Here is a 13,286-nt window from a genome sequence, read left to right on the forward strand (position 1 = left end):
TATGGGACCACCCCCAAATCCAGTTTCAGTTCAGCTTCCTATTGGTAGGGTTTTATAATGTAATATTGATATAATTTTCTGGATACTGTTGTTTTTCTTTTAACTCCCAAACTCTTACCTTTTGCAGGAGATGTAATTGTCAGTGTGAACGACACCTGTGTTTTGGGACACACACATGCACAAGTTGTGAAAATCTTCCAGTCCATTCCCATTGGTGCCAGCGTGGACCTTGAACTCTGCCGAGGTTATCCACTGCCTTTTGACCCAGATGACCCCAACACGAGTTTGGTGACCTCGGTGGCCATTTTGGATAAAGAACCAATTATTGTGAATGGGCAAGAGACCTATGATTCACCAGCTAGTCACAGTAGTAAAACAGGCAAAGTCAATGGCATGAAGGACGCCAGGCCAAGCAGCCCTGCTGATGTGGCTTCAAACGGTTCCCATGGTTACCCCAATGATACTGTCTCTTTGGCTTCCTCTATAGCCACTCAGCCGGAACTCATAACTGTTCATATAGTCAAAGGGCCAATGGGCTTTGGTTTTACTATTGCGGACAGTCCTGGTGGTGGCGGCCAAAGAGTGAAACAGATTGTTGACAGTCCAAGGTGCCGAGGCCTGAAAGAAGGAGACCTCATAGTGGAAGTGAATAAGAAGAACGTGCAGGCTCTGACTCACAACCAGGTCGTGGATATGCTGGTCGAATGTCCAAAGGGCAGTGAGGTCACGTTGCTGGTGCAGCGAGGAGGTACGCAGATTTAGTTTGTTCTTTGGTTTTTTTTTTTTTTTAATCTCAATCCATTGTTTCACTTACTGGTCTTCGGGTGGCTATTCGGGGCTTTTTAAAATGTCTACTTTTTAAAGATCATTTTTATTTAAATGTTTGGAAATACATTCAAAATGCTTTCTGATTTCTTCAAATGCTAGCATCTTTAGAATAAAGGCTGTGTTTATACATTGTGTTACATGTGTGCAGCTAGACTGATACTCTTAAATGTAAATCAGATTGTGTTTTTAATAACCATTAAGATTTTAACACCTGTGTGCAAAATGTGGCTTGTGGCCACTCATCTCACTCCTCTCCCTGTGCTTTAGCCACCTGGCTTTTTTTTGTAAAGTACCTCTCGTGCTCCAAGCCCTTTCTGTCTCAGGGACTTTGCACCTCCTGTCTCCTCTGCGTGGAATGCTGTATTCCCAGCTCTTCTCTTGGCCTGCTCAGTCTCATTCAGGTCTCCTCCTCAGAGAAGGCTTCAGTGATCACTTATCTAACGTAGTCCCCCAACGCCTCCGTGTAATCTCTATTTCACCCTATTTCTTCACAGAGTCTATTGTGATTATCAAGTAATTGATTTGTTTATTTATTTGTTTATTTTTGCTGCTGTCTCTTTTCCACTAGAATATAAGATCCATAAAGCTAGGGCCCATGTCTGCATGTTGACGCTGTATCCCCAGCATTTAACACAACACCTGACTCCTGCTAGGTATTCATGAATGAATAGGTATTGAATGAATGAATGAATGAATGAATGAATGAATGAATGAATGAATGAATGAATATGTGATTATTTATACTTGTCAGGAACAACAGCTCCACCAATCGTGTTAAAAACATACCTCACCATACCCACAATTCAATGAAGTAGCTAAGGATCTCAAAGAAGTGAGGTATTTATTCTAAATCTCGAGATGTTAACGAGTTCCTTCTTTCTCCTGCCTTGACCTCCGACCCTTGCCTCTCCCGAACTCCCAGCACCTCACACTGAGAAATATTTTCCACACTTCTGAAATGTCTTGCTTCTGGATATGTATTTGTGACTAGTCCTGACTGATCACCTCACACAGTGGGCCTGAGATTGGTTGTCCCCTGATCCTTGCCAACATGATTTGTTTTCTGCAGGGCATATTCTGGCCCTCTGGAAAGAGATCAGGAACCAGACTTGTATTTCCTCTTGGTTCCGTTGCAACAGAAGCGCTCATTTATGTCACAGCAGCCACGTTCTCATGCTCTCATGAAGCTCTGTGTTCTGTGATCAAACCGATTGGGGTCACTGGAAGGAAATTTAAAATTCAGAGCATTTATCTGTGTGAATTGAAACCTGAATTGAAATGCTCAACCCTTCTTGAACAGTTATAAAAGCCATTGTGCAGATTTTATTCTTTAAAAATGTTGCCACTGATAAAATTTTGAAGTCTCTTCTTGTACCTAGATCACTTGACTGCATAGATTGTTGTTTAAAGTGACCAAGGTGTAGTTGGGAGTTACTTGAGTATAAGGATGATGGTGACCACGATAATGATGAAGATGATGATGATTCCTGGCACTTCTAGATAAGTTGGCAATTTACAAAGCACTTTTCATATGGGCACATGTTTCACATCTCATTTTTACCATGTTCCTGAAAGGTAGGAAGGTGCCAGCCCACAATATGACAGAGAAGTTTACCTGCAATCTATAGTTTCCAGTCCAGTGCTCTGCCCTACTTAGCTCTGAATGACACTGATTTTTGCATAATTGCTGATTTCTGTAGCCAACAACTTGGGAACTTTTCAGTAGTTCTTCGTTCATCAGGGACATCTCTGATTCAGCCACTGCTCATTTGACAGTCACACACCATCCTGCTCTCTACCTAAGTTATTTGCGCCATCATTTCTTTTGTCACTATGTTCAATTTTTCTTGTTTATTAGATTAACTTTTAAGGGGACCAAAACATAAAATCTTATTGCAATCTACTAACTTACAGCAGTTTCGAGAACCATGTTATAATAAATGTGCCCAAACTAGCAAACAACTGACTTGCAAACATACCCTTTAATTTCAAATATGTTTGCATTCTCTCTTCTTAATTTCTGAGACCTTCTTTTTGTTAATGCCATTAAATTTTGTAACATTGAGTTAATATGGAAATACCCAGAGTATATTGCCACATTAGTTAACATCTACATAGTTCATTCCAGAACCTGAGTAATTTAAAGTCACTGTAACATCAGCAGTCTTTAAAATACACCATATGTCTTGTGTTTGATTTACATATCAGATAGAAAGTTTGTACATCTGCAGTTGGCAGACCAGCAGTAGCTACTATTAATCTTTCTAGAAGCATATACATATATTTTTTCTGCCATACATTTGGTATTTGAATCAGTGCTGACATTTTAATCATGTCTCCTGTGTGGTGGGGGTGAGAAAGTTTGATGAAACAACAAATACAGCAGCTAGGTTAAATGAGAAAGTAAATGGCCACTTCACTGATTCTTTCTAATGAGTCTCAGCTGTCATAACTTCTAGTAAGCAGATTGATCATTAAATCCACAGTTTGTGATTCTCAGGAATTCACATCTCTACGATGAGGTTTTCTGTGCTTTAAAGAACTGTCTTTTTATACTTTGGGGCATAACTGTCTTAATTTTTAATCTCCCCACCTCATTTTTGATATTTAGTCTTTTCAGTTATGTTTTGGTTTTCAGTATTTTTCATACCTCCTCCCTCCCCGCCCTCCTACCTGGAAATCAAGCAGAGGTTGAAATACCGTTTGTTAATTTCTGGGGTCAGACAGTTTCCTGGGTCAGGCTTGGAGTGGCTGGCAGTGTCCACTAGATGCACTGGCTGCTGGGACTATTACTGATTTGTTTACAAGTCTCTTCTCTGTAAACATGACTGGTCCTTGGTTAAGGGGCAGTGCCTTCTCCCTGTGCCTGGCTCCCTGTCTCCCATGAGCGGTCCTTTCCTCCTTCTCCCTCTGCTGTCCAGTCAGGAGAATGCTATTTATTTATTTATTTATTTATTTATTTATTTATTTATTTATTTATTTTTACATAGCATTTGATTTCAGACAGCCTGTCATCTGATACCAGTGTAAGTCTAGAGACAGTTTTTGAGGTATTTGGAAATCATGCTAGAAGGTCATTACTATTTTTTTAAGTTGTATTTTTAATGTACAAAAGATATAGAATTTGTCACATAAAGGCTTTTTACTTTTTGAAAGAAAGGAATTATGTGTAATATATAACTACCTGTGTCCCACGGTGTAAAATATTTTGTATATTTGGCTAATTCAACATCAATTAGTAGGTGGGACACTTTAAGATATACTTTTTGGGTTGAATCAGAATACTTTGTTTCAAGAGAAGATGTGACAATGCTTTATGAAAGTGGAGGATTACATTTTGCTTTTGAGAGAAAGTGTGTATTGAAAAGAAAGCTGAGCTGGAGGTACCAGGAGCCAGCCTTTGGTTCAACTCTGCTCTTAGCTGCTCCATATCTTTGACCAGGTTTCCACTCTTGCCCTGAGACTCATTTTTTTATTTAAAAAACAAACAAACAAAATGATGATTCGCAGTAGATCATCTTTAAGGTTACCCTTTTGGCTCTGATTTCATGCAAAAAATGACCTCATGAGGTGTTTAAAAAAAATTCAATTGAGTAAATTATAAAGATCTTATTGGCTTTATTCAGTGATCTGTGAATCGGGCAGCATGCCATCTAGCAGATAGAAAGGAACTCCGAGGAGCTGCACAAAATGGAAGACTTTTATAGGTAGAAGGGAACAGTACAGGAAGTTTTACTAATAAAAAGCGGAGTGGTTGTATTAAGTCACCTTCCTTTAGGGGACAGCAGGGGCCTCTCAGGCAGATGACCTCACTGGTACAGATCAGGTAATTGCAGATTGACTGGTTTCAGATTCCATTCCTGGAAGAGGCCAAAACTGTTAAGTCTGGGTTTGGTGACATGGGGATTAGCATAAGTGGCTTTATTTTGGGCCTGTTGTCTTGTTTTTAACAGAGGTGTAGAGAAATGAGCACAGGACTCTAGAGCCAGGTGATGCGAGTTTAAATCCCAGCTCCTACCTTTTCTGACTTTATGACCTTAGGCAAGTCATTGGACAAAATGGGAATGGTAATACTTACTTTGCACATGCCATTGCGTGATGGAGATAAAATAAGATAGCATTTGTGCTAATTTCTGACATAGAAGTTGTCACACAGTCAGTCAGTGGTATTTTACTGATATTACCCGATAGAAAAAACAACTGGGTAGGGGTGGCTTTTAATTTATTTAAAAAAAAAAAAAAAAAAAGAACGAAAGCTCCAGCATGGCCGTATAATATCTTAATCTCAGTGCATGACTGCCAGGCATCTGTACTTTCTCAGAAGTTCCACTCGCAGTTCTGATGTACAGCCAATGTCAGGCTCCTGCCCTCTTGGATCCTTCTAGTTTTGAATCTATGGCATATAACTTGGGAAAATCCGTTTTCTAAAACTAAAAAATTATTATTTCTGAGTAATAATCTTCCTTTAAAGTCCTCTTTGTAAGCAACAGACTTCTCAGTCTTCCCTGAGATCCTTTTCAGCTCCCAAATTCTACATTTCTCTACTTCAGAGGAGAATCCAGAGGGAGGACATGATCTTGATGTTTATTTTGAGCAGTCTCCCAGTGCCCTTTGCTGATCACAACGGTAATAGAAGTGATGTTTTGTTTTCCAGTTTGCACAAACTGTATGCTGAATGCTTTTGTCAGGTCACTCAGCAATTTTTAGGATCTGAATGTAAAATAATGAACTGTTAGGATGTCCACCTTTGACTCTACGTTCCTGGTACCTCATAGGGAAATGGCATGTGGTTAAGTCTCAGTAAACACTGGCTGAATAAACTAAACTTGCTCCACAAGTCACAGTAGAAAATTAGTCATATAGCTTTATAGTCATCCCTCATAGCTTTAGAAAGATGATAAAGAGATGTTAAAAGGCAAAAATCAGACATGAAAATGATGGTGGTGATGGTAGTGATAATGAATGTTACCACTAGCACTGATTGAGTACTTACTATGTGCCGGGCTTATTACCATGTTACAGGCAATGCACACACATAAATAAAATCTCACAACACCCCACTGTTGTGATCACATTGGAACTGCTCCCAATTTTCAATGTGAGTCTGAGGAGGATCCTCTGTGATTGTTAGCCTCCATGCTAGTGGGGAGGAATGGAAGGAATTGTTTTTCTCTTCCATGTTCAAACTCCACAGCTAAATTTGCTTAGTATATAGATAGCAAAGGGGGAATTTCTGGTTTGGTTGGGAAAGCATATATGACTCCTCCTTGCTTAAACCACTTGTAGTAAAAATAATAAACACTTCCACAATGTGTCAAGCATCGTTGGTTGTAAACATTTTATGTCTCATAATCCAAAAGAGCCTTCTGAGGTAAGTAAAAATCTTAGCTCCATATTAGAGAGGAGGACAATGAGACTACAGCGGTTGAGGGATTTACCCAGAATCATCCTCGTGTAGCTGACTATTGGCAAAGCCAAGTATCTGAACCCAGGAATTTTGGTTCTGGAGACTGGGCTCTTAACCACTGTGCTAAGCAGCCTTTGGCTTATTGAGAAGACACTCCAATGCCATAACTGTTGAGGACTATATCTTATCCATAAAGGAATGGGTATGGTCTGAAGGAATACCACTTATTTTTCATCAAAATTTACTGATGGTATTTAGCTCATTAAATCATCATCATTTAGATAGGGCCAGCATTGTCTAATCTCATCATCTAAGCACATCGCTCATATTACATCTTCTTTGTGTGTGTTTTTTTTCCTTCGGAAATTATGCAAACCTATCATAATCAGAACCGCAGTGAGCCCTGTGCCAGAGAGTTAAACCCCAATGTACAGACGCCTCTCCTGTCTTTGCCCTCTGGTCTTGGACTGTAGAATGAATTGCAGATTGCACCAGTTAAGTGTCTGAGTGCCAGAATCTCTCACATTGAGCTACAGTAGGGCCTCTGAAAGGCAATTCAAGTTAGTTGCAGAGTGATATCCTGATAGTTCTGTGTATTCACATGGGCAAATCCTGCCAGCGCCCCCTCAGTATGTCCAGGCTCCATCCACCACCCAGCTCTTCCCTGGCTTCCACCATCCACCCTATGGGACCTGGCCTTGCAACAGGTCCCAGTGTTTCCTACAGTCCATTGTCCTGCAGGAGTGATTTAGAGTCAATTGGGTCAAGTCACTCCGCAGGTCAGAATGGCTTCCCATCATTCAGAGTAAACTCTAAAGGCCCTAGCGCTTACTCTTTTCCCTCTGTCTATATTTTCCTTCTCCCAGACAGCCACAGGGCTCTCTGACTGACGTCCTTCAGGCTTCTGCTCCAAGGTCTTTTCCTCTGAGAAGCCTGCTCTGACCACTCCATAGAAAAGAAAGTATCATCCACGGCCATCACTCCCTGCTCTATCTTTCTCCCTCTTGGCACTTACTTCCTTGTGATCTTCTTCAGAGCAGGGGCTTGGTCTCAACCACTTCTTCATCCCCACCACCGTCAGCCGTGCCTGACACATTGTAGGTATTCAGAAAATTATATACGTTGAACGAAAACATGAAGTAATATCAGGCCCTTTGTTTTCATAAATACTAATCCCCCAGAGAACTTTTCTGAGTTGAGCACTATCATTATAGCCGAGGAAATGAGCACCAACTGAGAGATTAACCACCTCAGAATCGCACACTGAAAATGGGACAGAGCCTAAATCTCAACCCAGGCCTGGTTACCTGCAAAGCCTATGCTCTTGTGTTTCAGGCTGTTCTCCATGACAAGGAAATGCATTGACTGGCATGTCTGAGGCCAGGATACTGGAGAATCACATCAGTGAACCATGTTCTGGTCCAATTAAGCATGTTCTCCAGCATCCAGTACAGTAGTCACTGGCTTCGTGTGGCTATTTAATTAATTACAATTAAATGCAGTGTAAAATTCAGTTCTTCAGTCCAGCTGGCCACATTTCAGGAGCCCAATAGCCACATGTGGCTTGTGGCCGCCATATTGGACAGCGAAGTTAATAGAACATTTCCATCCTGTCAGGAAGTGCTGTTAGTGCTGCTGTAGAGATTTTGATTATTTTACCCTCAGAGGTGAGATGCTGAATATCTATTATCCTTTCTCTTATTTGTATACATTTGAATAGAAGAAACATAAGGGATGGACAGCAACTTGATGGTGAATGAATTTTAATACAGATAATACTAATAGGTCCTATTTATTCAGTTCTTTCCATGTGTAGGCACTGCTGTACGCTCTTTATATGTGTTAAGTAGGTGTTAGAGGATCACAAGGAATTGAGACTCAGAGAACTTAAAAGACTTGTAAAGTATTAGCACTTGGGGCGGTCTGCTGTATCCTAGGTAGACAGCTCATCAAGTTTTACTGGGAAAAAAAAAGTTTTAATGGGCATTACAGGGTCACCACCTAACCATGAAGTGTATACATCATCTTTTTATACTGGACTGACATTGTTTAAGAAGCTTAATTTATCTTATTATGTAAAGTATCTTACATCCCAAAAGGGGAAGAAACTTTAAAACTCAAGGGAAATTCACCTTATTTCCTTCCATGTAAAATAATGTACAGTCTGCTACATGAACTATCGGCAACTTAAAGTTTGTCAGCACTCTGTTAAGATGTTGACGTGCCCCTGGCGTATTTCTCGGATTTGGTACCTCAGACTAGTTGACCTCCCTGCTTACCTGCCGTGCTGAGGTAAGTTTTCTAGTAATGGTGGAAGTCAAGTCCTCCAGGCCTCTGGTCAGATCTGCTCTGCTGCCTAATCTTTTACGTATTATTGTAGACGTGGTTGAAGTTAAATTAGCAAACTTCCTGACACTGCCACGTCCCACAGGTTGACCCGGATCGCAGTCTAATTTGCTAGCAAGGAGCCTTCTGGCCTTTATTTCTAACTCAGCTTTAAGTTGCTGTTTTTGTTTATTGTCATGCTTTAAAGTGATCAAGGATTTTATTTGACAATTTTTGTATAGTCTGTTAGGTCATATTTATATTTGAGATGATGACGTGTAGCAAGAGATGAAATAAATATAAAAATGTCTCTGTTTCGGATCTGTCTTTCATTATATAACATAAAAATTACCCCTCACTTCCAGCATCTTAAGGAGCTCTGGTTTTGGTTTTAAATTTTCTTCACGGATTTTTGTTCTTATAATTTTTAAACATAAGCAGGCTTCACTATTTGTTCTAACATTTGTATGCAGTTTTAGACTTGATTGGGTCCTTTTTAGTTCTGTTATATTCATAATGCAGAGTGGTTGGCACACATAAAACTTCAGCTTTTCTTCCTGTAAAGTAATGTCTCATCTTCCTTGAAGTTAAACTTAATGCACTGAGTTATTTGCTTTTGTGCATTATTTATTATAAATGTGTGTGACTCATAATTCTCATTAATGAGTGGTGACATACCCTTCCCTTTCTGAAAGAGTGTAGGAATTTCAAGGTAGAATTATTGGCATGGCTTGCAGGCTGTAGAATTATCATTCTGTGCTTATACTTAGAGGGCTGAATTTGAATATAAAGAAGTTGTTTTGTTTTCCCTTTTGGGTACAAATTCATTAACATCATGTGTCAGGAATTGTCTAGGCACTGGCCTGAGAATAGAACCATCTGGAAACAAAACAAACAAGTGTCTAATTTCATGAAGCTTTTATTCGAGAGGAAGGAGAGAAACGGCAGAAATAAACAGAAGAATAAAAAATGTCAGCCAGAAAGAAGTGCTGTGAAGAAAATAAAACTGGGTGAAGAAAGCAAGAGTGAAAGGGGTAGAAGTGAGAAGCCCTGCTTTAGATTAGGTGGTGAAATGTGAATGATCACAGAGAAGGGAATGGCATTCCAGGAAGAAGGGACAGTTAGTGCAAAGGCACCAAGTAATAGAATGGACGCCATGTGACTAAAGAAAGGTGAACACGGGAAATGGGGATGAAGTTCAGAGACGGGAGACCAGGATCAGGAGCTCAAATTTCATTTTCAGTGTGGGTCCATTTCCACGCAGTGAAAGGGCGAGAGCTCATTTATGTTTTAGACACTCCCTCTGGTGTGTGTGTGAGGAATATATTTTAGAGGAGAAGGCGTGGAAGGGGAGAGACCTATTAGGGCCATTGCAGTGGCTTCAGAAGGGTGTTGGCAGCTTGCTCTAGAATGATTACAGTGGAGACAGAGGGAAGTAGGGGATTTAGGAGAGTCGGTGGGACGCGTTAGGTGGACTAAAGAATAGAGGTCAGCGAACTCTTTCTGTAAAGGGCCAGTGGTAAATATTTTAGTTTTGTAGGCTGTATGGTCTTAGTCGCCTGTACTCTACTCTGCCTTTGTAGCAGACAATATGTAAGCAAATGGATTGGTTGTGTTCCAAGAAAACAGTATTTGACCCACAGGTTATAGTTTGCCAACAACTGCTGAAGAAGGAAAGGAAAGGGGAACAGCCAAAATGACCCCTAGGTTTTTGGCCTAGGCAGTTGGATAGACAGAGGGGCCATTTGTGAAGATTTGGATACTGAGGTAGTAGTGGGTGGGTCTTGAACTCTGGAATCAGGGGCTCCGTCTCAGGCATGTTCATTGTGAAATGTCCATTTGACATCTAAATGGAGCAGAAACGTAGGCAGTTGTCTGCCAGGGGTTCAGTGTTGGCAAGGTTAGGGCAGGAGAGATATACATGTGTAGGCCATTATTTTATCAATGAGTGTGCTACAAGCTGTGAGCTGTGACCCATTACTAGGCTGTGAAACGAATCTATTGGGCTATAGTCACGGTTTCTCTTGAAAGTCAAATAGAATAGAAACAATCAGATTACATTATAGTTAGTAAAGGTAAGCACTTTTTCATGAAACATTTACTTGTATCTGCGTATACATATATACACACATACAAACACGTCTTTATGTGGATGAATGTATTAAAAAGTGTATTTCTCATTGTGGACTATATTCACAAAAGTTTGTAAAATATTCATGTAGACAGTATTTGGAACCATGGGGCTGAATGAGATTACTTATGGAAAGAGCAGAATGAGAATAGGCTCCAAGATGGAACCCTCAAGGCTTATCACCTCTCAGGGGTCAGGCTGAGCAGAAGGGACCAGTAAGAGAGATCAAGATGGAAAAGTCAGTACATACAGGAAATACGCTATTACAAATCCAAGACAAGAAAGTGTCTCAAGAAGATTCGAGCTACAGGGATGGCATCCAGAAGTGGAAGCATATGAGGATGGAAACATTGCCTGTGTCTGAGAGCCGGGTCGTGAAGTGTGCAAATGCAGCAGATGGGAGTGGGGAGGAGGACGTGGAATGGGGATTCCGACAAGCTGTTCCGCAAGTTTCTCTGTCAAGTGGAATGGAGAATAGTGGTACTAGCTGGAGAGAGCTAGTACCAGCTAGTGGAGAGGGTTTAGTTTGGTTTTTAAGATGGAGATCCTGCAGCATTCATGTATGCTGATAGAAATAATTTAGAAGGCAGAGAAACTGGAGATGCCGAGGAGAAAGGGGAAATACTGCAGGAGTGAGGTCTTTAAGAAGGGGGAGTAAGGCCTTTATGAAGAGCCCAGCATGTGAGAGGAGGGGCTGGCCTTCCGGACAGTATTTGTAAACTGTGCAGAAAATGGGACTAGATTCATTCACTGTGTTTTTTTTCTTCTCGTAAAAGTAAACTATTGAAATTTCTATATCTGAGGTTTCCTGTTGGTAGAATCAATTGAGGTTATACTGTAGCTGTTTTTCTTTTCTATTTAATTTCAAAGTTCTAATAATATTTGCGGCAAGTATTTTCCCGGTTGACCCATTCCTGGTCTTAATCAAGGACTGAACACTTCCTTTGTGTACAGCTCTAGGGTAAGGGAAGAGAAACAGGGTACTCACAGGTTAGTGAGACAAGACTAATATAGGAATTTTACCAGCAGTAACATGTAGTATGAACCTCTGTGGTACAGATTTGGACAAGAGGTGAATCAGGGAGGACGAGTGCTTCCAATGGAGTCTTTTTAAATGACATGAGGCTAGAGTGGGCTGTCTCAACCTCAGCACTATTGACATTTGGGAGAGAGAATTCTTTGTTGCAGGAGTCAGTCCTATGCGTTGTAGGATGTTTAACAGCGTCCCTGCCTCCGCACCACCTCTCCGCCCTCCTCCCCTCCAAATTGTGGCAACGAAAAATGTCTCCAGACACTGACAAATGTCCGCTGACAGGCAAGATTGCTTTCTGCTGAGACCTACTAGACTACAACTGTGACGTACAGAAAGAGTTAGAGTGGTGAACTGATGGTCCATGGCTGGTATTGGGCATGATCCTTTCATGTATTTTTTTAGTAGACAGTTTAAAAAAATATTCTTAAATCTGAAAGCATTTCGTTGGCACCAACAATTCCAATTTGCCACAGTCCTGCCATTCCTTTGATCTGTGCTGGCACACTCTTACATAAGACCTGCCGATGCCTACTTGCAGCTGAGCTTGAGACCCAAAGATAGTACGCGGACGGTCCTAAGAGAGGTGTGTAGACTTGCTGTAGACCCATTTCCTAGGAAGTTCTTTTTACCACCATGGTCTCAAAATTCCAGGAACTGGTTACTTCTCCTTTCTTTTTGGTTTAATTTTTATACATTTTTTTTTCAAACAGAGGAAACAAGATATCTTCAGATATTTTTTTTCTTACCTTTGGAGTTCATTGTCTACCTTTCCTTTGGTTCAATATGAAAATTAATTTAGTAATTATCGCCTTCTTTGGATGGTGTTTCCTATGTGAAAAGCCTCTGCTATGAGGGGCACTGTTGTCACTGCTTCTTCCTTCTCTGATAGTAGTTTTGCAGCCTTATTTCATTGAGTTTCTCTGTATTGCCAAGAGGTATCTTCCTATCTTCTGTTCTAAGTTTTTCCCAGTTCTGAACGTTTTCAAACCTGTTATCTGAAGCAGAGAGTTTACTCTATGTAATTTATTTCCACCCTCCTTCCCTGCCCTCAAATTATATCACACATTCTTTACCACCATCTGGAGTTAAGTACTTGTGATGCTTTTTATTGAATCTTTCATTGGCTCTTGCAGATTTTTAAAATGTTCCCCAACTTACACCTAGCCTATTATTTCCCGTTTGTATTCCTGCTCAGATATTAATCACATCCCCTATTTGTGAACATAATCCTTTTTTGGTTCAGAAAGCTCCTTGGTAGAATCTTAATATCTTCAAAAATAGCGTTGAATCTGTAGGAGTGTTTATCCTGGCAACATGCAGCATGGTTTATGTGTGTGCGCCAAGTTGTTACCTAGGTTTGTTTCAAACTCCTGTTTCTTTCTGTTTCTCATGTTCTAAATGTTTTTTGTTTCTCACCATATGCAGTAAACAATAGTCATTCTTTCTTTCATTTAATGAACTCCAGCCCTGTGCTAACGTGCAAGCAAACATCTAAAATAGTGTGCTTAACACATCTTCCCCATTTTCTCCTGCTTCTTTTTCTGGAAGTCTCACCTGGTATG

At 40.5% G+C, this 13,286-nt stretch overlaps 1 protein-coding gene across 24 annotated transcripts in view; it reads left to right on the forward strand.

The window, feature by feature from the left end:
• The window catches only part of MAGI1 (membrane associated guanylate kinase, WW and PDZ domain containing 1), a 573,273-nt gene that overhangs the window by 502,203 nt on the left and 57,784 nt on the right, over positions 1 to 13,286 (forward strand). For all 24 annotated transcript variants that reach the window (XM_081071390.1, XM_081071399.1, XM_081071382.1 and 21 more), the window contains one exon: positions 128 to 748. In XM_081071390.1, coding sequence (XP_080927516.1) covers positions 128 to 748 — 621 coding nt within the window. The remainder of the gene's footprint in view (positions 1 to 127; positions 749 to 13,286) is intronic.

The sequence above is a fragment of the Rhinolophus hipposideros genome (genome assembly GCF_964194185.1).
Source record: "Rhinolophus hipposideros genome assembly, chromosome: 14".
Classification (NCBI taxonomy): Eukaryota; Metazoa; Chordata; class Mammalia; order Chiroptera; family Rhinolophidae; genus Rhinolophus; species Rhinolophus hipposideros.